The 24,808-nt window shown below is 33.3% G+C and overlaps 2 protein-coding genes across 6 annotated transcripts in view; one reads left to right on the forward strand and one right to left on the reverse strand.

Annotated features, from left to right (window-relative positions):
- LOC135197036 (CD2-associated protein-like) overlaps positions 1 to 1,845 on the reverse strand; it is a 434,027-nt gene extending 432,182 nt beyond the window's left edge. For all 5 annotated transcript variants that reach the window (XM_064223952.1, XM_064223951.1, XM_064223954.1 and 2 more), the window contains exon 1: positions 1,738 to 1,845. In XM_064223952.1, coding sequence (XP_064080022.1) covers positions 1,738 to 1,741 — 4 coding nt within the window. In that variant the 5' untranslated portion in view covers positions 1,742 to 1,845. The remainder of the gene's footprint in view (positions 1 to 1,737) is intronic.
- A 655-nt stretch (positions 1,846 to 2,500) lies between these two features.
- The window catches only part of LOC135197040 (uncharacterized protein KIAA0513-like), a 59,096-nt gene continuing 36,788 nt past the window's right edge, over positions 2,501 to 24,808 (forward strand). Inside the window, 7 exon segments of the mRNA XM_064223975.1 lie at positions 2,501 to 2,964; positions 4,923 to 5,100; positions 5,103 to 5,197; positions 7,289 to 7,474; positions 9,810 to 9,906; positions 10,098 to 10,232; positions 14,310 to 14,414. Coding sequence (XP_064080045.1) covers positions 4,932 to 5,100; positions 5,103 to 5,197; positions 7,289 to 7,474; positions 9,810 to 9,906; positions 10,098 to 10,232; positions 14,310 to 14,414 — 787 coding nt within the window. The 5' untranslated portion in view covers positions 2,501 to 2,964; positions 4,923 to 4,931.

Below are 24,808 nucleotides of genomic sequence, written 5' to 3' on the forward strand. Positions count from 1 at the left end.
AATTCTCTTTAACCATTTGGCCCTCCAGCCAAATGGTGTCATATTCGAAATGTTGCCGGGGCAGATGCACTTATCCATTAAACTTCCCTCTAGGTTGCTGCCAAGAATTTCTAAATGAATTAAAGACAACTAAAAGATATTTGCCACTTAATTTGTGTGTATATGTTCTGTATATAAATATAAAATACATAAATATATTGCATATATAATACACATGATATATATATTTATATATTTTAAATACATATTTATATATCGTATTTACTTATATATCGTACATTATATATATATATATATATATATATATATATATATATATATATAGATATATATATATATATATATATATAAAGCCATTATATAATCATACATTGCTACTTTCTTATTTGCACCTAAATTTGTTTAAATTCTGCCTCTTAACAGCCATTTTTTCTTTATTTCCCTATGGCTGTTCCACTGTGTGGTATCTTGGCTTGCAAGTTAATTGACACCAGCCTGTAACAACAACAACAACAATAATAGTAATAATATTGTTGTTAGTTACATTTTACATAAATCTATTTAATATATATTACAAATTTCATACTTCACTTTATTTTACTAAATTTTCCCTTTCATGGAACCCAATAATATAACAGTTCAATATTCACAAAGTTGCACTTCCAAATGATAGTTTACAAATTCTAAAAAATAACCCAACATCTTTATCTTTACTACAAAGTAATCCACCTCAATAAATGAACAATATTAAAGAACTGATAATAACAGGTAATAACCAAGAAAATTTTACACTATGGATTGGATAGATAACATAAATATCTGCAAAATTTAATTTAAAACTGCTACATTTTCTTCATATTATATTGCCAACATTTTTTTATATAAAAAAATATTAACTACTACATACTTATAAAAAAATTAATACCCATAGAGCATCATGTGTGTGCCATGAAACAATATTCTATTAGCTTTAAATGTATGCCGCAACACCGCACTATATACTAGTTCTAGTCTGCTAGACTTCAAAAACCGCTGAGGTTAGAGAGGAACGTAAACACTGACCACCTGTAGGGTAGGTAGTATAAAGCCCAGGGCATGTCAAGGATAAGACATGTTAAAATAAATCCAAGAATATTCAGCTTAAACACACATATCGACGTCAGCTTTAATGTTAATTATCAATTGCCATTATTCTTAGGCATGATCTACCCGTATGAATTGTTACTAGGCTTAACGTAAACGTTGTCACTAGATGAAAAATCGCGTTATTTATTGACAAACGCATACAGTTTAATATGAACTTGACAACAAATAACCGTTCCTAGGCAATAGACAAATATGAAATAAAGCACCGCTAAGTCAATCAGCTATTGAAGAATACCCAACGGCAGTTAAGCCTACCGGTACAATAGCTTCGACAGTAACAACTACGATTTTGCGACGGCGCTGCGTTCTTGGGCATAATTGCACTCGAACGCATAATCAGAGTCCCTACAATATGACAAATACTCAAATTAGTGATCAGTAATAAGTCATCATTCCGTAGGAATAGGCACAATGAATCCCACTACCCAGGTACTTCTCAAGGTCCTTGTTTCAATTACTGGGTACTGACACCTGTCATGATAGCAGGTGTCATAATGCTTAACTTTGGGGTATTTCACGATATCTCATTAAGAAAACCTGTCGCTAAAGCAATAGCCATACAGTTTAAAACTCGCTAAGACAAAGACTTACCCATAGCAATATAAAATATGAGGCATTAAAGCATTACAAACGAGACAAAATTCACACAGATCTTTACACTGCACAGTTTATTCTACAACTAATACTGTCGCCGTTCGAAATCCTTTATTATATTTCATTGGTGTTCGTATTATAAAAGCAGTATTTTATATATATGAATCAGTTGCCAAAATCATATAAATTTACTTTATTTTTATCATTTAAACTTGTTTTCACTCATTAAATTGTTAATAATTAGCAATTTTTTACTATCCATAAATACAAGTAAACCGAACCGGACAAAGGCACGCTGCGGGAAAAATCTCTCGTACGCCACAAATCCAACACAGAGGATACATTTTTTTACTATATACTCTGCATATAACACATAAGTATTCCATCTATATTTTAATGCTATTGATATAGTGTTAGTTGACCAGCCTGTAAGTTCTTAAATGATAAAATTATAAGACAAACATTATTTTGCTACCCTGCCAGACGTAATGGTGTGTGTTTTCCCCAACATTTATCAGGAACTAAAATCAAATCATTTAATTACTAAAATAATATCATTCTTTCTTCATTTTAGGAGTTTTATTTACGTGATATATAACATATAAATACAAATTTTATCTTTTTGTGTACATTTTTAGACAAAGAATCATCTAATCGAGAATGTTTTAATTTTAACCTAGTTTCGAGTGATTTTTCCTGATTATCCTTTGAAGGGGCAGTACAGCAGACGATGCTAACTGCTGCATAAGAAGTCGCGCCTGCTCTGTAGCTGTCAAGTTGGTCAGCTGTTCTTAGGATTTCCGGGGGAGAGCGATGATGGCCTAATACTTGCGTTATCAGCAGAGGTGAACGTGATCCAAGCGGCTTTTATAAAGAAGGAGAAATGGGTTAGAAGGCTGTGCCAACTCAAATTTGTAAACAAATGCGCCGGGGACATCATATCTTCAAGCAAACATCAACTTCATTAGAGTAGGCTGTACCTGCTTCTACCGGTAGCCTGGCATATCAAGTGCAGCGAGCCTGGCCTGCCGAGAGATGAGAGCTAGTAGTTTATCTCCAATGATAAAATTATAATCTTCTGCCTAGCCTTTGGTGCATGTGGACACGTGGTCTATTTCCTAAGACAGATAAGGCCAAGCACTAGTTAACTACAAGAAATCTGCCATTTCTGAAGCTCTGGCCCAGCCGCCTAACTACCCTATTTCTAAGCTAGGTAATAAACAGGTAAGGTTAGGTTTACGACTAGTAAAATTTTAATTCATGAGAGAGCAGATGCTGTTTTTATGCCTAGCTTTATTTGAGACTGTATATGATGACTGCGCTTTCTGTGGTAGGTGATGGTGAAGTCCCCTCTAGCAGCTGTGCTTACTATACTAATAAGGATGCTTAGGATAGATCAAGTCATAGTAGACGGCTACAGTGCTTAGTGTTACCCCTGAGATGCAGATGCTGCATTTTATAACTCTGTAAGTTTCACACTAAATATTTTTATATTGAGGGTATTTTTGTCTGCTCTTTCCAGCTATTATCAAACTAATGTAGTTTATAGTCTGCCATTGATTTTTTAATGTACTTTTAAAGAAATAGGTAATTCTAAGGCCTCATTCTGCGGTAAAGTAGACTATGGCAGTTGACGTTTTCCTGTGTAATTTTACTTACTGAACAAGAATTTAAAGTAATATTTATTCGGCCAACTGTAATTAAACTGTAATTTACTCTTGAAGACTACATGTTAGTAGAAGGGGTGCGATGTACCGATGTACAGAGTTCAAAGGTAAATAATAGATTAGTTACAGGCGACCGGCAAAATATTACCTTAAGTTCTTGTAAAGTAAGTAAAATAACATAGGAAAACGTTAACTGCCACAGTCTACTTCAACTGAACAATCTTTGAAGTTTTGGTTCGGGGTCAAGAAACGTAAACAAACCGCCATATTTGAATTCTGGTAGGGGGCGTGGGATACATAACCAATAGGGAGTGTAACATATAGCTAGGTTATGATACTAAACTAACCAACCTAACCTAGAAGAATGTGTTACCTGACTGGGGGAGCCGTACCCCGCCCGTAAAGGAAGGCTGTACCCCCCCTTAAAGGAAGGCAAGCTTAGAAGTGTAACATATATAAGGAGTTGGTGACTGAAACAAAAGCCCTCCTTAGTCTCCTATAACATGGCGCATGCGCAGTAGGATTCTGCGTCGTAATAGCAGTAGTAATAGGTGGATTTTGGCTATGTAACAGCTCCATTATTGGTTTATTTATTGCTTTATTTCAGCTTTTATTTCATGTTTCAAATGGCATAAATAAAAGGAAATAACACAATAACACGGCAAAACCTTCCCCAAAGTGTTTTACCCCACCCATAACCCCCGCTTTCCTATGGATAGAGTTTAAGGCGTAATTCTCCCAAGTGTTTTACCCCGCCCAAAACCCCGCATTCCCGTCGGTCCCCCTTACCGTAGGATAGAGTTCAAAGGTAAATTACAGGTTAATTACAGCCAGCCAAAAAAATATTACTTTAAATTCTTGTTCAGGAGGTAATATTCTATAGAAAAAGGTCAACTGCCGCAGTCTAGTTCGCCACAGTATAAGGGCTAGATCTACTAAGAAATGCAGTTAATTTTACATTTTTCACACTTATATAGCTTACTTTGGTTTGTTGTTATTTAGTATAGTGATATTTGCCTGTTTTGTAAGTGTTGCTCAACCTTTAAAGCCTGAGATAGTGAAACATTAAAGCCTAGACAGCATGTTTAACTCCATATGCTACACTTTCTGGGAATATATAGGAAGTCAAAGCTCTTGTTTTTATATTCTGGAATACTGTTAGGTTCAATCTGATGTAACAGTCATGCAAACTGACAACTCAGACAGAAGTAGGTTAAATGTCTGATGGCCTAAAAATGGTTCTTATACTTGACAGTTTCCTATAATCACGCGTGCTCATGCTCTTTCTCCCCAGATGTTTATGCTAGTATTAGAATAACCTGGTAAGTTCCACAATATCACCCCCTTGTCCCCCCACCCCCCACAAAATTCTTGCATTTAGCATTAGTAATCATAGAATGACTGGCATGCATGAACTAAAATGGGAAATATTTTATGGTAAGGGCCAAATATGGGCACATTTGCAGTACTCCAACCAAAAGATCTCAATTTAATAAGATTGTTATTTTTTGCCAGCCAAACAAAATGACGGCTACTACAAATGAAACGGGCAGTGGTTTCCTCAGAACACGTCTCCGATCTGCCCTTCACACCTCCAATGATTTGCTCTCTGGGATTTCTTCAAACATATCTTCCAGGCTGTCTGTCTTTTCAGTAGCTTCAGCAAATTCAAATGCTTCCTCAGAACGCACACCTCACAGCCTGAGAAACCACCTAGTACCCCTCCTTTACAGTTGCCCCCAAGCCCTGAAGAAAGTCATCGGTCTCCTACTATGAAAGAAATGATTAAGGTGAGTTTAAATTTAATGGGATGGTATTTATATAAAAAATAATTTATTAATTCTGCTCTTCCAAAGCTGGATTTTACATACAGAATTCCATAAACCTTGAGATTTCATCCTTTCATGATCACAGTTATTTTATAAAGCAACTGTATTTCTTATAAGTGAAGCTGAAGGCAATTTTTATGCAATAATTACTAAGTTACATCTCTTGAAGACACTTTAGATCTATTTAAGTTTGCCAAGGTAACAATGCCATAGACTATTTAAGTTGCCAAGGTAAAACAGTGCCATAGATCTATTTAAGTTGCCAAGGTAACAGTGCCATAGATCTATATAAGTTGCCAAGGTAACAGTGCCATAGATCTATTTAAGTTGCCAAGGTAACAATGTCACCTTTTGTGATGTTTGTTTTAATGGAACCCTTTATCATTCTCATAAGCAATTGTTCACCACATGAGCAGATAAATAAAAAATACAAGTTGATTTGCTTATTTAGAAATATAAGCCTCATTTTTAACTGGATTTCTCTTTTCTGAATCTTCTGTGAGCAGCAGATATGTTTTTTGATAATCTTATATAGTATCAATAAATTCACTAAACTTCCTGCATGATTCATATATGTGTATATGTATAGTAGTATATATTATATTATATATATATATAGATAATATATATATATATATAATAATATAATATATATATATATATAATATTATAATAAGCAAAGTTAAACACTGTATCCGTGTTCTAATACAACCATAATGCTTGTATGTTATTTCTTTTACCTTGACCGTTGTTTTCAGTTTATGTAACTTTTATTTCTCTTTCTGAAAGAGGGAGAGAATGTACTCTCCGAAAGCTTAAATAAAAACTTTCAATTTTTTCATATATATATATATATATATATATATATATATATATATATATATATATATATATATATATATATATATATATACACACACGTATATATATATATATATATATATATATATATATATATATATATATATATATATATATATATATATATATACAGTGTTCCCCCCGTAGTCGCGGGGGATGCGTACCAGACCACCCGTGAATAGTTAGAATCCGCGAATGTTTGGAACCCCTATAAAAGCGCTAAAAACAGCTTATTTTGTTAGTTAAAACTTAAGAAAAACCACTAAAAATTTTCATACTTGGTTTTTTTAATAGTTTTATCACCAAAAGTGCATTTTATGATGAAATGATCACAAAAACCAGGAATTTGTGGATATTTCTCATAAAAAAATACAGCGAACTGCGCGAATTTTCCGCGAATAATGCGGGGAAACATTCCCGAGAGAAATCCGCAGATGTGTGAGTCCGCGAATCCGGAGAACGCGAATACGGGGGGTCCACTGTATATATATGATATATATAGAAATATATATATATATATATATATAAGATCTTATATTAGATATATCTATTTAAATAATATATATATATATATATATATATATAATATATAGAATATATATATATATTAAGATATATATAGAGAATATAATAATATATAGATATATGATATAAATAGATAGAAGAAAAAATAGATATAGATATATATATATATTAGATATTATGTCTATAATATAATATTATTTTTTATATATATAATATATATATATGTATATATATAATATATATATCAAAATACCTAAATGTAATATATTATATATATATATATGTATATATACTTCATTTATATATATATATATACCTTTATATATATAATATATATTTTATATATATTCTATAATTATTTTTTTCAAAACAAACATTTCTTTTGACCATATCTAAATAGCAAACTAAAAGTACACTACATATTGTTCTTTACTTTTCCTCTTGATATCTTAACCATAAGTGGATGGTCTAACTTGTTTTACATCACTGTAGTATATCTTTCGGTTACTAATTATGTATACCTTTTTTGTAAACCCTCTTTCATTTTTTAGTATTTGACATGCATATCTACATTTTGCTCATATAGAACTACATTTTCCTTTTATGTATATTCAGGTTGTTTTACATAATTTATTATAGGGTTATTTTACATATATTTTCTTTTAGGAAACTTTCAAGCTCGAGAACCTGAAGGAGTTTCGACCAACATTAGAGGAACTGATGCAGTCTGAATCATCATCTGAACCTTCTACTCTTCCTACGAACACTCCAGAGTCACCAAAGACTGGCTTTAAATATCATTTCAAAAATCACTTCAATCAAGCAATCCCAAAAAAACTTGTAGACTATAAGGTAAAGTGATCATAGTTTTGTATCATTTCTGTCTTTGTACTCAAAGTATATAACTAGTAACACATGGGTCACTTTGAGTACTGCTAAGTTTGAATTAGGATTTGGCAGTTTATTAGGTATCTCCAAGTCTATTTTAGGTGTCATGCAGTACGGATTATGTACATAAAGTTTAACACCACTTCTCCAGTTCATGGTTAACATTTTTAAAAATATACTTGAAGAAATAAATGTTTTTCATACAAACTATTTGTGACCTTATACATACTCAGCAAAAAAGTATCCTGTTAATGTAGAGAATGAGAAACCACCCTAAATGAGATATCAGCTCTCTAATAAGTGTGTCCACGCTGTGTCAGAGGGGAAAGAGGGTGACAATGGAAAGATTGTATTCAATAAACAGATAGCAATTAATGATGTATAAAATTAATTGATAGAGATTATCAGTCTTTAAGATAATGTTCATTTGGGAATAAAGCTTGAAGAAAAATATTATGCATCAGATGGCTGTATAGACTAAACTACCTTAAGGGAAATTATGGAAGTTCCATATATAGATGAGATAGTGATGACAAGGAGGTGAAAATGTCTTGGATATTGCCTTCGCACAACCTTTGGGACATGATAGTGTCAGCTAGGCTCCCAGCACAAGAGTCTGATGATCCAGACCAGTTTGGATGCAAACTATGAGGCTCTTGCCACCACTGGCATTGGAGACAGTAGTGGAAGATTCCTAAAATGATAAAAGCTCTTGGTAATGTAACATCTAGATACAGGAAATATTATTAAATTAATCGAAGGGCAGACGTGTGTGTACCAACAGTAATTCAAACGTAATTTTACATTTATAAATTTTTTTATCATAATCAGATGTACCTTTTCAACGGTAATCATCCAGTCCTTGAAAATCTTAAACTGGCATATGTTGTAAAAAGGAAATGCTCAGACTTGTGACATAAATGAACATATGAGGATGGATTGTTGCTATTTTACGAAAGGAAACTTCCCTATTAACTTTTATAGCCATTTAGACTTGAACATAAGAGGAGAAAACATCATGCTTTTACTTAACATAAATATATTGTCTACCGTAGTAGGTGCCAGTTATATTGGGAATGTGATTAAGAGCTTACATATCACTCTTATATATATATATATATATATATATATATATATATATATATATATATATATATATATATATATATATATATTTTTTATGACAGAACATATGACAAAATAAAAAAAATAAAAAATTAAAAAAAAAATAAAAAAGGTAGTACCTTAAATTCCACCACTGAAATTATCAGCCAGAGCTTCTTATTTTATCACTCATTTAAACCTATTATATATACATTGGTACATTAATGGTTTGCCCGTTGTGTAAACACACTTGTAAACCATTGTTATATCTGTAAGTAGTATACTAAAATATACTTGCTACATTTTGGTAACCGATTTGCAATTGTCACCACATGCTAGGCTCTTACAGTAGTGCATCAGGTTACGAAATTAATCTGTTCTGAAGCGGCCTTCGTAACCTGATGTTTTCGTATCTAGAACTACGTTTTTACATGTAAATTGCCTAAGTCATTCCAAGCCCTAGAAAAAACACCCAGTAGAAATTTTATAATAAAGCTAAATTGACCAATAAACAATGAAATACAACAATTTGGACCATTCAATACTTAACCTCTAACCGTTACTGTACCTGTAAATAAAGTGTATTAGTGTACAGGGTATATGTAGTAAAATGTGGAACCTTACCTTTCGAGTGAGGTGATGTCCAAAAGTGGTGACAGATGGGGAGGACAAACAGCAGAAAACATGAAGACTTAACTTAACTCAACACATTAAAAAATGGCAGAAAACATTAACACTAAACTTTACGGAACACATTAACAAATGGCAGAAAACATTAACACTTCTTGATTATCTCCATCTTTGTCTCCATAGAAAGCATCCTCTTCTTTCCGTGAACTTCAGCAACATTCTTGGGACCCATGACTAATAACGTAAGTCATAAGTTCACACACAACACGATAAAGTAACTTACAGTACAACGAAAGCAAAATCACTAACACGAATTTACGTTTACAAATGAAATATATGTGAACGAACAAATTCCACATGTTACGATAACGCTGCCGCAAAAAATGGTCAAGGAATGCCTTTACATAGAGGTATGATGGGACAGATGCTGACCAATAGGAGAGCAGGATCTTCCGGCGATGACTAGCATCAGGAACCAATGGTAGAGGTTCCACTGTATTTAGGTTTTATGTATGTTTGCAAGTATTTAGTTAGTATTGACTTTCCTGTTTCCCTGTTATTCCAGCAACTGGCAATGAGAACTTTAAGTGGGGAGACTGAGGAACAGCAAGCTGTGAACTGTGCCATTAATGTGGAGTACGTTGATGAGAAGAAAGAGACAGGTGAATCGTAAAAACTTTTATCAGTGGTATAGTTGAATTTTGGATATTGTTTCCCTGAGAAGTTGTTTTAGACGTGCTGTTCTACATTAAAATGATTTTAATGATGTATCTCAAGAGCACTCTTGATCAGTAGACCTTATAATTTCAGTCAATAGAATGCCTTTAGATAATGCATCCTATATTAAAATTAGGTGAGGCAAAAGATGGTGAAGCAAAGGATGGTGTTGAGGGAGCCAGTACGTGCGTGTCCTCTCGTTCTTTTAATTCAATCCACTCCCTACATGCGACAGGACCCGATCCTTATGATAAACTACGATATAGGCCAGGTGAGGTGAAGCATTTTCTTAATTGAATAAAAGAATTAACAACAGGAAATATCTACACTGTGCTCAGATTATATTGCACAAAGAAAGACATTAGTTTATCAGCATTAATCTTTAAAGTAACTCAGAAGATTCTTGCTGTACATATATATGTACATTTACCTACATTAATTTACTTATAAATAAGTTTTAAAAGAAGAAACTTTTATAAATAAGTTTTAAAAGAAGAAACTTTTATTAATTGCGTAGGCAGTTAAAATTTGGAAAGCCGTAAGGTCTAAATTTATATCTAAGAGCCAACTATCTTGACTAGAAAAACTGCATATTCAGGTAAGAGTAGAATAGTTGCTCAGAGTACCAAAAATTTCCTTCAGGTGAATGAATCATTCACTTCCTGATTGGGATACTCTACTATGACCCTCATTCTCATGGGCATTTACAGTTTTTCTTCTACCATGGTATCAACATTTGTCTTATGTTATTATCAATGTTCATCTATGAGTGTTTATGAAGTATACAATTTGCTGTACATACTTAAACATCAAAGGCAGAAACAACAAAGTAAGCTAAATTATATGTTCATAAATGGGGAGAATTGAATGTCAGCCTTCCCCAGCATAGTAATTATACTGTAAATAAGTTTAGCAAGATTTAACAAGACTATTGTGCCATATTCCTAGTCTGATCAGGCTTTCCAGAAGGATTTGTGCTTAAACAAAAATTGGAGAATGGTAAAAGTAATGAAGCTGGAGCAGACCAGAGGGAATAGATGCAAAATAAAAGGAAGAAAGTCAAACAGCTGGTGCTAAAATGACATAAAAACCTTTAGTTCCACTTGAAATGTGCCACACAAGGTGCGCTTCAGTTGGTACCACCCTAATGAGAAATTTTCACTCCAGCAGGTATAGCCAAAAAATTATCTACTTAGATTACCAAATTTGATTACTTGTATGTCCAATTCCAATAAACCCTTTTAATTTATTTATTCTTAAATATTCATTTGAATTGGTAGGGCAGATAGCCATGTTAGGACCTCAGCAGAGGTAGGTCAAATACAAGATAAAATAAAATAGCATATATGTAAGCATATTTGATCATTCTTGGGTCCCTAGCTACACCCACATTTAATCTTTTATCTTACCTCCATTTCCACTTCCTTTCTTTCATCTTGCTGTCCAACCTCTTAACTATCACTTTTAAGCACAACTGTGGAGTTTTTTCCCAGTTTCCCCAATAGATCTTCAGTTTAATTCATATTTATTTTTTATCTTTTTATCTTAATGCTCATACACTCCAACTCCTTCATTTTACTGTCTTAAGTGCTAAAAATGGTCCAGTGCCAGGCTTTATAGCCTAAATTTCATGGTTCATTCTTTACTTTTCTTGTCCTCATGTAACATTTATCACTAAAAACCCACACCTGGTAACATCGAAATTATATCCACATCCAAACACCCTTGAGACTACCCCTTTACTATTATCAAACTAGCTAGGGCAGACAGGATGAATAAAATAAACAAAATAAAAATAGCAGTGCCCTCACTTTACTGCATGGCTGATATCCTTAATACACACAGTTAAACATTTGAAAAAAAAATTACAGTTCTAGGTACACTTTCTCAAAACCTCCTCGACATGGAATTTGTATTTTACTGCAAGTTCCAGGGTTGCACAAGCATAGGGTTTTTTAAAACCTTGGCTCTTGCCAAGGCCTATAAATCTTACAGGGTTTGAAGGTTAATTATCAGGCAGGTTATCAGGCAGGATGAACAACCTGAGTACTCAATAGTAGATTGAAATAAGAAAAGTGGAAGGTAGATAATAGGTGAGACCTCTGCTAGGGAGAGCCCCTAATCTCACCGGCTAGAAGCTCTCACTTCCTGACTTTCATAGAAGTGCATACATGTGAGTGCTTTCCGCTAATCTGTTGGAACTTCTATTCAGCAAGTAGCTGACTTCCTCATTTTCCTATGTAGGGAAAAGCTTCTCTCTTTATTAACCGTTAAGGGCTATAGGCCCGCTTTAGGAATATTTCTTTGTCAGAATGAAGTGGATTTTTCTTTTTCATGGGAGATCTCTATGCTCTTATAAAGTTTTGAGCAGTCCTGTCCATCAAAATAACTCAAGCCTCCTAACTGAGATTTGACACTGGTTCTTAGCAACCTTACTTGTGCCCGTTATGAGCCCTTATGGGGTTCTTCGAATTTTTACTTGAGGTTTTGTGGAATAATGAATCGGGTAATAAAAGATTAAACTATTCAAACCCACTACAGTATTGGATACCGGTGTTCATTCTGAAGGAAGCACCTGTCAAAGTAATATCATGTTCAGTATTCTAGTTGTCATGCTCATTTGGCTGCTGGGTAACTAGTATCATGCAATTAACTTTGCTTCAGTGTAAGAAAAGGAAATAAGCAGAGCTTTCCTCAATGATGAATAGACCCACCTTTCTTTGCTTGGGTGTGATCCATTGTACTCTGTACCTGGAGGTTTTTGTATGGGAAAATCATAATCCTGACCTTGTCATCAACTGAAAACATTTCAACAACTTTTATAAAACCAACTTTCTTCCTCTTATTTATCCTGATGGATGCATAACTTGCTCTTGTAGTGAAAATTCCACATTGTTTGCATTTCATCTTTCATGCAGATCATCTTCTATACAGTTCCAGTGCTCCTAGTCTTGCAACTTTGCCCTTCTGTAATCCTATACGCTCCCAAATATAGTATGTGATACCAGAACAATTATCTCATGGACAGTTTGTGAAACACTTTTCCTTTATTTAAACCAAGTTTGAAGTTTATGTAAATATGGTTTTTTACATAGAAAATAAATTTACATTTAGTTAGCATTTGCCTAATTAATAACAGCAATTTCCCACTGTTGTTGTCCCTAATACTTCTTAGATTAGCATAATGTCACATGTATAATACAAATTTATTTCTGGCAACACATACAGGTGAATAGCCTTCTCAGAGGGAATTTTTGTCATTGCTTTTGCTACCCATGGTGCATTTGACATTTGCATGTCTCTGTTGGCTAGATTTCATTATCATACTTCCAGCTTTCATGGTAACTTTCTGTTATTGTTGATGGTACAATATCTACTCCCTTCCCAATATTTAGAAGTGTTCCTTAGGTTTCTTTCTCTTTTTGTCTTTGCTCTATCCTTTCTATCTGTGATCTTCTATAGTCTAACTCTTCTTTTAGTCATACTAACACATCATTTTGATTTGTCTTGACCTTCTGGCCCTCTATATTTTGTATTCATTCATTAATTAGTCTGTTTTTTCATGTATCAGTTCTGATCTTTTGAACATATTTAATGGGAATCCTAAAATTTAGTCATATTTGATGCTTCCAGATTTATATTACAAATGTAGGTTACTTCAAACTTGTCTTGGAAAGATTAACTGATTAAGAGTATCAAACCTGTTTCTAAATGCTGATGCTGTGTTTAAGTGTCATCAGTTTTATCATTTCCAGTATACATCCCAATATTCACATTCGTAAGTAACATATAAGGAGGGATATTAATCATTTACACAGCAGAAAAAATGCTACATATACACATGAAATCCTACACACACAAATATGTTGATGAATCATTCGACAGGTGTTCTGTAAAAAAGGATAAATTATCTTCACCTGTAACCTGTAGGCTGGGAACACCTGCTATACCAACAGATAGAGACTGCTATATATAGTTTCAACCAGTTGTTGTCGATGTAGTGCATACTTCAGAGATTTCCTTTGTGTTTTTCGTGTATTTTGTTAAATTTTAAATATTGTGATATAAACCATGGAGATAATGCTAGCAGATAGTGAGTAGTACTTCTTTCTTTTGCTGATATAGTTCATTGTGTTTGTGGAAGTTCTTTTTAGCTTTTTAGGACTGTCAGAAGGATGTAAAGTAAGTTAAGTATATTGACAGGATATGTATCAGCACCTTGAAAATAGCACTGCCATTAAACATACAGTGTATAATTCAATACAAAAGGATGAATGAATTATGTGAAACAGCATTACATTCAGGAGTGACAAGAATTGAGAACTTTATCTTCCCATTAACTTTTCAGAAATTATTAGTAGTGGATCTCCAAGTGAGGGTGAGGGGTTGGGTCATTCGACTAGTCTTGATTCAACCGATTCAGATCCTCACAAAAAGTTATGGATAAGATCAGGTTGGTATATCTTTAATTATCCTACTTTGGAGGCGATCGATCATTTTGCCCTAAAACAATAAAGTGTCACCTTCATTTATATCTTGTGTAATTGCACAGTGCTTAAGTTCTTGAATAGACAACAATTTGATTTCTAGATAAATACCTTAGTAGAGTAAAAACTTTAAATATGCTCTATATTTTTATTTTTGTCAAACTTTCCTATAATTTTGCAAGATTAATTTTGTTCCTACTCTTTGTAATGGTTTGAAAATATTCTCAATCTTCATTTTTGTGAAACTGTAATTTGATGAGGTGTTTCAACCCTAAAATTATCTGATAATTATACATTCAAGGGAAGCTGTGTTAGCAATCAGAAACTTTCTTGTATGATGTTTGTTGTTGAGTAAACTTATTTGTTGTTATATAGATACAATAGTTAAAAGGATTTCTTCTTAATGAGGACACCTATAACTTATTTTTCATAGAATAGGAAACTAGCAAACACTCTTGTCATGGTTATGTTCTTTGTGTAACAATACCAAGGGAATACATAACTTACTGGAATATTGATGTCTCAAAATGATAGATTCTCTTGGGATTTTCTGAAGTGTATGCAAAGGTGTAAATCTAGTGTCATATTTCTGCTTACTTATTAAGATATTTCCCCTTGTTAGGATAATTTATCACTGTTATGCTGAGTATTTTCATTTCCCATTCACCATTAATATTTTTATGTCAGCTTTTCCCATCAAGGAGGGGACATGAAATGAGTGCTTCCCATACTTCTCTGTTTTTCTGCTCTCTCCCTGAACTCCCATTAAGTCTAGACCTATGGATTTCCAACATACTAATACTATACTTCAATATCTACTGCTTTTCTGACCAACTATTCCCCATTCCTTCTCATTACATGTCCAAACTTGATATTACATATTTCTTCCAATTCCTTAATTGTGATAGTATACCATCTTCCCACCATACTCCAGCCATGTTTCTATGGGAAAACTATTACTTCTTCTGGTCTTCCTCATTCCAGTGTGCAAACCAAAAACACAATCATTATCTTTTTTTCCTAGATCATCTTAATCTTCATTAATCTTTCATTTTTATTTCCATTATCTGTTAATGTACCCAGACATGGAAAGTGGTATGAATGAATGTGTTGAGGATTTGATGTATGTGATAATGGCACTGAGATCTTTATATAGTCATGAACTTAGCTGTGGTTAAATTTGGCTTTTCCTTAATAGAGCTGGGAGAGCTTAGATGGTGGGAAGTAAAGTATCATAATTGTTTTTGAGTGCGAGCTTTGGTTTTAGTTGCAGGGCAGTAGGTTGAGCAAGCAGTCAGGCTACAAGATTAATAAACCACTGGTTCCATGCAACGTAAAAAAAACCATACAAACAAAAACAAGATTAATAAAAGTTCCGTCTCATTCATCAAAATATTTAAAGAAAACTAGAGAGGAGGTAACTTGCTTATGTAGTATGATTGATTCACATATATATGCTAAGTTAGAACTGGGTTTTTTTAGTGAAAAGAAATTTAACAAGATTTGATTCCTTTTTGTAATATATATGTATTATAATGTTTAGAGTTTTACTAAAAAAAAATTCAGTGATTTTGAATAGCAAAGAGCTAATAAAATCATCCATATTCACTGATACCCACAAATATAGATTTCAGTTTGTGTTAATAAACTCATTGCAGTAGCCTGAAAAAGTACCAATTAAAAACAAGAGTTGTTGTTCCTATGTAAAACCAGGATTTATTAGTATTTCTAACACATTCATCCTGTCAAGAAGGAGGCTGTTTTATGAAATAGCACAAGTTTTATGTTGTTTTCATGTTGGGTACCATAATTCTTCAAAGATTCTTGCATGAATAAGTGCATTTATGTAAATTAAAATACTATGAGTAAATAAGTACTATTAAGGGTCAGAATAAAGTGGTTCATTTGTCCTTATATAGGATTTTAAAGGAAGTTAAGAAATGAGTAATGCTTTGTCATATGAGGGCATGGGCATGTGCAGGAGAGATCTTCCTTTTCCTGGTAGTGATTGATTAATTGTGAAATTAAGGTACTAGGATTTCTTACACTAAATGAAGGCATCATATGAACAATGGAGTTTTAATGAATAAAAGTTGTGCTACATAAATTGTTGTTACTTAACTGGAGTGGATTGCCATCTCTTCGTGTAATGGATAGACCATTATCCAAACCTCTTTATGTGTATTGCAAGCTTTCTCTGGCCATTTATTTTTATTGACATATACAGTACAGTATAGATTTTATTTAGTGTGTTATTCCCTTGTTTTAATGTTATGGGAATATAACCCAGCTTTGAGTGTTTGCGTATTTTGGTATTCAGTAAAAGTTTTTGCAGATCACTGATCTCTTTTTATTTTATTTTGGGAATTAGAGAAATCATAAATATTACAGTAGTATTTAATATATTGCATGGGTGTCTATATTAATTTTGTACTTGATTTTATTCTAATCTGTTGTATTTTAGATTTATATAGTATTCATCTGATTATGAATTTTATTCTTAATTTGGATAACTTATTTTGAAGAATTATATATGTAGTACTGTTTAGCCAATCACTGTTACATTGTAGTAAAGACACTTGATATACTCTTTCAGCCTCTGGTTAAATCCCCTAATAATGATAATAGTACGTACTGGTACTATATCCTTCAGATCTTATAGAGGACTGAACCTCTTGCAAATGAAAATATGACCCTTAGGAAATGGCCAATATATGCAAGTTATAGTCATAAACTGGATAAATTGATTCCGAGTTGCCTTCTGAAATCTAAGTTTGTCGACTGCCTGTATAAGAAGCACTTTTTTTTTCTCTATTCCATTTAACTTACAGACTTTGAGGACTCAACTTTCCATGTCTTAGTCCTATAAATAAAAGGCATAGATTCAATGGGCAGATTTCTTAACGGTTATGAAAGTAATGTCTTGTAGAATCTTTTGTTCATTTATCATTGACTCATTACATGTAGTCTGGTCTTTTTAGGAGAGTCTGTTAAATATTTCTGAAAGACACTGGTGCCTGCCAAAGATGTATTTTTCATATAGTTCTTGTAGGAGAGGTATGAGAGTTTTTCTTGGTTACATGTAACAGTGATAAGGTTCTTAATGGCTAGATATGGAATTAAATTCACTGTGTTAGAGTTCGTGCAGATATCTGGGAAATGGCTTATACATATAGTATTAACTATGTTTAGCTAAGATTCAAATAAGGTGTTTTTCCTGTTTTTAGAAATACATTCTCTACACATAGTGTAGCTCAAGTACCTTGTGGGTATACTATAGTACATTTGATTATTATTCCAAATTATGTGGCACAGTAATTAGCCTTTGATTTGAAAATGTTGTTTCTCCTTTTGTACCATATTTTGACTTTTTTAAAAATCTGTTTCTGCAATTAGAGGGACTCTCAGGTAAGAGAGGTTCATCTCCCCACTCTTATAGAACCCTGCCTTCTCTCTCTCCTCCATGTGGCCACCAAGACCTGCCTGCATCAACTTTACTTTTTTTTCTCCCTTTCTTTTATACATATACTATAGTATACAAAATTCTTTTATTATTATGTAGCATGCCCGAAGTTTCAGCTGACATTCTCCTTTATTGTGACATATTTTTTCAAACTAAATTGGTTCTGCGATAAGAATTTTATATTAGAAAAAGATTGGCTCTCATTTTAATGGCAGGGATAAAGACAGCTTGGAACTTCAAGTGTATCAAGTCTAAATATGATAACTCTGTTTTCAATGCCCAACAGCAAATGTTAGAGCCTTAGATGTGATGTATTAGCATATATTGCACCGGTAGTTGTAATGTCAACTGCTACAGCTCCTGGTGTTTTTTCTATAGTTAAGTGTTAAGTGAGAGAAGAGGCAAGGGCTGCTAGACCCTTTCTTTCAAGCCAATTTTTGTGTATAGGTATTTGATTCTTAAAGCTTACACATGCCTTAGTTATTATGGTGTCAAGGTTAGCAGACACAATTGCAGTATTCTTGAGTAGTGTAAGTTTGGAACAGATTGTCCTTATGATGTACTATATGTTCAGAAATTTATTTACCTTTACCAAAAAAAAAGTATTTAAACCCACTTGTGTGTAGTGTTTAGCTAGTTTACCATTTAAAGTGGCAGTTTTTGTTGTTTTCCTCACCTGGAGACTTTCAAAAATCTCATTTTAGTAGCGCTTTCCTTGATGCTGCAATGGAAAGGAATAAATAGCTAATTGCACTAAACTGCTTTGTAGCAAAGCACAGAAGAAAAATGCTAAAGTTTAGTAATTAAAAGACATTTCAATATACATATACTTAAGTTAACAATTAATATAGTACGTATTTCACTCATTTCACCAACCTGTATTTGTTTAATGACAAATATATTCCTGTATTATAAGTAGCCTAATTTTGTGGATTGGTTGAAATGAAGGAAGATGATGGAAGACACCACAGAACTGCAGAGGTAGAATCCCGAGATCTGTAGTAACAATCTGTCAGTCTTCCTGTGTCCACAGTTCTTCGACTCAAGCTGCCTTTATATTTTCCTGGCTTTTTTCTCTCTTCAAGAATTTCCCTTCTCTCCATTCTTTTCACTTTTCATTTGGTGTATATTTTACTTATGGGATTATCTTCTGATAGGTATCATATGATTGCTTCAAGTATGCTTTTTCATTTACAGTAATATTTCCGTTCATTATACATGTACTTTTAGGAAGTTTCAGTGTCTGGAAGTCTAGATAATTAGTGAATAAAAAGGCTGGGTACTATTTGCCTTGAAGTTATTTGTTGAGTCCCATGTTAACTTTGGGTTTTGCCTTGTTATTTTGATCAGGTCATCTTGTAAGGAATGTTTTGAATTGCACTTCTCTGTAAAACTGCATACATAATTGTCGATTTACTTTTTAGTTTAACAAACCTGTTTCTTTTTGGTACTGCAGATTGGTAGTTTATTTGTCGTTTTGTATATTGTACCTTTTAATTTGAATACCAGTTTTTGGTATAAAGTTATGCTGTTTATGGTTCTTTAGTGGAGAGGCTGCTGTGGTAGTGTATTTCACTTGCCCCAGATCCATACCGACACCTTTTAATAATGGTGAGCGAGTCAGAATATTCTGGCATGTCCAATTTAGCAGTTCTCTGGTATTATAGCAATATTTTGCCTTAGAAATAGCGCTAAAGGAACGTATTTCACTGGGCGACACGGCTTCCTCGCCCAGAAATAGATTTTTCCTACGTCGAAATCCCTTTATTTTTTACATCATCATTTGTTAGCTTAGTGGAAATGACGTGGCTAAAGATATTTTATCTTCGTAATTGAGCTCTTTTAACTGTGAATATAGTGAAAGACTGTGAAAAGCATATAAGTCTTTGATCTGGCTGAATAAAATTTGGAAATCAGTGAGACGTGAGTTATTGTCTCAATTGCCTTGTCTTATCATATTCCAAGACGAAGATTCTAAGAATCAGTATCTATTGTTTAGGTGGAAGCCATGTATACCGAAAGTTTCTATAAAATTGTCTGACCAGAGCAGTAGTTAATTTGGTATAGTATTCTCTGAAACCTACCTCCCTCATGTTGAAGAGGTTGTTTCTGTTACGGAAAAACAATTAAGAGGTGGATCCCTTTTATCCCTGGGAGTGAAGCCTTTTAACCCTTATGAATGGATACCCTCATATGAGTAGCAATAACAGGTTTAAGGTGATGGACAGATTCACTCATGGTGAGCATTAGTATTATGTGCCATCGATTTGGGAGAATCTGACAGGAAAGAGGTTCCATTACTTCTGTAGCCCATAAATTCACTAGTGGCAACTTACAGACTGGCTCAGATCAATGAACTAGGCGACTCATGAGTTAGTTGTGATCTTAACTTCAAGGGGGTTTGTTGTGCAAAGAAATATTAGAAATATTAGAAGAAACATGTATAATTTAAAAAGTTACTGCATCTTCGATCTCAGTAAATTTACGTATATATTTTACAACAGATATACTCAGAATTTTGTTATTGATTTTAGTTCTTATCTGTTTTGATATTGTGTGAGCTGTAATATAATTTTACAAAATGAAATAAAGTTATTTATTAGAAAAAACATGTCTAACTCTGTAACATTTATGACTGTCTTGTAAAAGAAGCCCTACAAGGGATTGTAAATAGTCTTTTTCAACTTCTCGTGGGTGGTAGGGAGAATTTTTTTTTTTTCTTACACCAATATGCATTAGCATATCTTCCTCTTTCCCTTTCTGTAATTTGTTTCTTAAACTGGCTGACCTCAAAGTTTCCCTGGCCTGTGGTGCTGCATATGTATTTTTTTAGCCTGGCTCTTAAGGGTTAAGAAATAGTGGAAGATGCAACTTTTTCAGCCACACTGGATTTCATTGTTACACACTAGCTTTGATGGCTGTTGTGAAAGTTATTTCTTTATAGATTTAGACCCAACAAAAAAGAACCAGGGATTTTTCTTGATTTCATATCATGTCTCACCCTAATCAGTGGCCAGTCTTAATTTTTACTTTTGGCTTGTATGTATGTAAATGCACATGTTAAGTGACTACAATATACTAGTGATGTACGTAATACAATATCCACAAAACTAAACCATGGTATGATGACTTTTTCTAATGAGGCTGGGTAGAATTATTACTTTTTCTAATAAGGCTGGCTAATTTTGTGCCCAAGGTGGAATTAAAGTCATTGAAACAGTACGTTTGGCTGAGTTAGTCAAAGTTTATTTTAAGGAAATCCACATTCCATTTCTTGGCATAGCAAATCTTTCCTTTCTGATTTTATTATATTCTGGTTAACCTTTTGTGATTTGAGTAAATCCATTCTAAGGTCAAGTGTTTGCTTTCATCTTTTATAGTACAAAGGACATCAGTCATGGTATCTTGAAGTGCTGGATAACTACTTAACAAGAAATCTTTTGATTGATGGTACACTCTGTTGTTTTGGAATTATGGAACAGCTTTAGTATTTGGTATCAATTTTTCTCCCCGGAGGCTGACTATCAGTGACAAAAATACTCTCATGAAACATTAAATCTCACTGAAATGATGTTAAAGTACTGTATATATTATAGAAATATATATGCATAGAAATGATGAATCCCTATAAATTCTCTATCACTTCAGCAAAAAGGACAGTGTTGCTATAATGGTGTTTCTTGTCTCCATATGTATATGTTAAGAATAGATTTATGCTGTGTTCCAAACATTTTTGTTGTACGCTGTATGGTGTAGATATTTATTGTAGCCCAGTGTAAGTACTAATATTCACCAAAAGTATATAATAATAAGAGTTTTACCATGCAAAGTACGGTAGAATTAAATCAACATATGTTTATGCACTGCTAATTATTGACTGATTTGTGTTCTTGTTAGAGCTTCTTTTAAAAAGATAGGCTTCACTAGTTAGATATACGTACTACCATACTTTAGTGTCTATGGCAAAAAATTAATCTTAGCACACACACACAGTAAATTGACACAACAAAAAATAGTGAGTTAGATCTTAAAAGCAAAGAACATAATTCTAGAAATTATACAAGTTAGTCTTTCAAATATAACTTGCTGTTGTAGGATGTACAGTACTATAAGCAAACAGATATCTTTCTTCCAAAATATTTATTGAGGGAATATTAAGAAAAAAGATCTTGGGCAAATTATAATTAATTATATGAAGGTAGACTTGGATGACCAGTTCTTTGACTTGTATGATAATATTCCTGCTTTGCTAATATTCTGATAAAGGCAGGCCTCAAGAATTCTAAATCTTACTGCAGTGAAATGTTTAGCTGGTCTCATGCCTGTAGTAATTTATTCAGCCTCATCATCAGTGAGAAATTACATTTACAGTGGGCAAGGGAATGAAAACCTGGCCTTGATGTCATCTTTGTTATAGAACTTGAGGTGGTTGAACGGGAAAGGAGAAAAGAACCTGGGATTTTTTTAAGATGTAGGCAGCTTTGCTCACAAGGAGGAACTGCAATTTACCAGATCAGAAGTGATTTTCTTGGTTTCCTTGCATCACACCAATGTATGCTCTTTTGGATCATGGAGGCTTTTTTGGTCCATTTATAACAATTTTCCATTTTCTTTGGAGTACTCTTGTATTAAAAGCTAACCATTTTAGTCTTATGATGAGGCTAGGATAGAATAATACCTCTTATCAAGTTAGAGGATACTCTAACTTGGCAAAAATAAAAAGTGTAAAAAAATGTGAAAGAGAGCCAGCATACTGATTATTCCATCTTATAATCCATTATTAGACCTGAGAGAATCCAGGAACTATTTTATCTTGGTGGGTGAGAGATGAATATTATCATTGAAAACAAAGACTTGCCATTTTTGCATCTCCTTAGCGGAAGACAAAGCACATGGCCTCTGGAAGGGGAGGATTCATTTCATTTAATACTAGCATGGGTACATGAGGTGTTAGGCATGTTAGAGAAAATTTCATTATATGTACCCTCAGGACTCTTATACTACAGGCTACCATTGCTGTATGATCAATCTATAAATAATTTTTCAATTACATAATATTCATGTGTTCCCTCCCCAAAATTTATATCCAGTCCTTTGATTTTTCATGCAGTCTTGGCTTTATTTCAAGTAGTACGTACATACTTGAATTACATTACATGTATATTTGCTGTACAGTAGTACTATTGTTATCATATACATGTACAGTATCCTTTTGATTTTAATTTTTTTTTACTATAATTTAACATATCTATCTTGCTAGATGGGAATCAAATTTTCATAAAATGTATTACATAAAAGCAAACATACTGTATGTATATCTTTCCGAAGTTAAACAGTCTGATGAACAGTAAACTTACCTATGTGTTGCAGGAGAATAAAACTAACCCTTGGGGACCAGACATTAACGAGGGCTGCCTGTTAGGAGAGTGTTTCTGTTTGGAAATATGTATAGGGTGTGTATAAGGAACCTACTGGTGCTCATCAAAAGGGTGGCAGCACATGGAGGAATAATAATAACTCATCTATGTATATATAAGTACAGAGTTGAGTATGTCATGACTTTCACTCATTTCATAGCTTTAAAGTCCTGAAACTTAATGATAATTCCTATGGAATTTATGTGTACTGTATGGTCATTATTGGTTAGTGTTATTCTAAATGACTTTGACTTGTATAAAATTATGATCATACAAAATCTCCACATCACACTGATACACTGATCTGGTATATGCTCATGAGATTATTAATGTTCAGGGTAGCAAGTTCTCATAAGGAATCTTAAAAGTAGCAATGATGACAGGAAGTACTCATGAATAGAATAGAATATAAAATTTTGGGCATGGGCCAAGCACTGGGAACTGTGAGGTCATTCAGCACTGAAAGGGAAATTGAGAATAAAAAGGTTGTAACTGTGTAACAGGAGGAAAATCATATATATATATAGTATAGTTGCACTATTAAACAATTGTTAGGAGAGGGTGGAAAGTAAGATGGAAGAAAGGGAATATGAACAGAGGTACAGTAAAATGAATGAGTGAGGCATTTAGGGGCTAAAGGGATGGTGCAAAGAGACCTTAAGTAATATTATGCAGTGCTCCACGAGGTGCACTTACAGCATTAGCCCCCTATGGGGAGTACTCATGAATAGTATCAAAAGGGCAGTAATTGCTTCAACAGAGTCACTCCATTTTATGTCATGAATAGCAGAGGTCAATCTGCAACAAGAAGGTTTACAGAATATTCCTAAATTTGTATGGGTATACTTTAGAAAAAGAAATGTGTACATACTTGATGATTCAGTACATATATAAATGAATCAGATAGCCATGTCACCATCCTTTCTGCTGATTAGAACTTTTTTTTTTTTTTTTGAAGAATTGGAGTACGTGTATAATAACTTTCTGGTAATTGCTACTAGTACTAATGTCTGAGTGAAGGATATGCCAATTAGAGTAATACATTTTTTTTTGTGAAATGTATAACCACAATAAGTCTCTAGTTGATAAGGTGAACTGTAGTCAAGTTTTACCGTTTATACACAGGTATATACAGTATTTTGCATTAACCAGCTTAAATCCCAGTCTTGTGCATAATTTAGTAAAATAGCAGTATACTACTGTAGTATAAACTAGCTGTGTATCATCAAGGATAAAAAAAGGTTCGTGTTTTCTATTTAAGTCCTGTATTGGATAGAACTATTAGTCAGACCATTTTCATAGAGTTAGCATAGGGAATTAGGCTTTCAAAATGTTACCTACCATGACTTAATTTGTAGTAATGTGTATGTTATAAAATAGCCATGGGCTTTAGAAGAAAAAAATAATGCTATGCTCTATCTAAGGATAAGGATGACCAAAGCAAATAGTTAAGAGTTCCCCTGCGTATGTAAAGAGAGCC

Source organism: Macrobrachium nipponense, chromosome 18, assembly GCF_015104395.2.
Source record: "Macrobrachium nipponense isolate FS-2020 chromosome 18, ASM1510439v2, whole genome shotgun sequence".
Taxonomy (NCBI): domain Eukaryota; kingdom Metazoa; phylum Arthropoda; class Malacostraca; order Decapoda; family Palaemonidae; genus Macrobrachium; species Macrobrachium nipponense.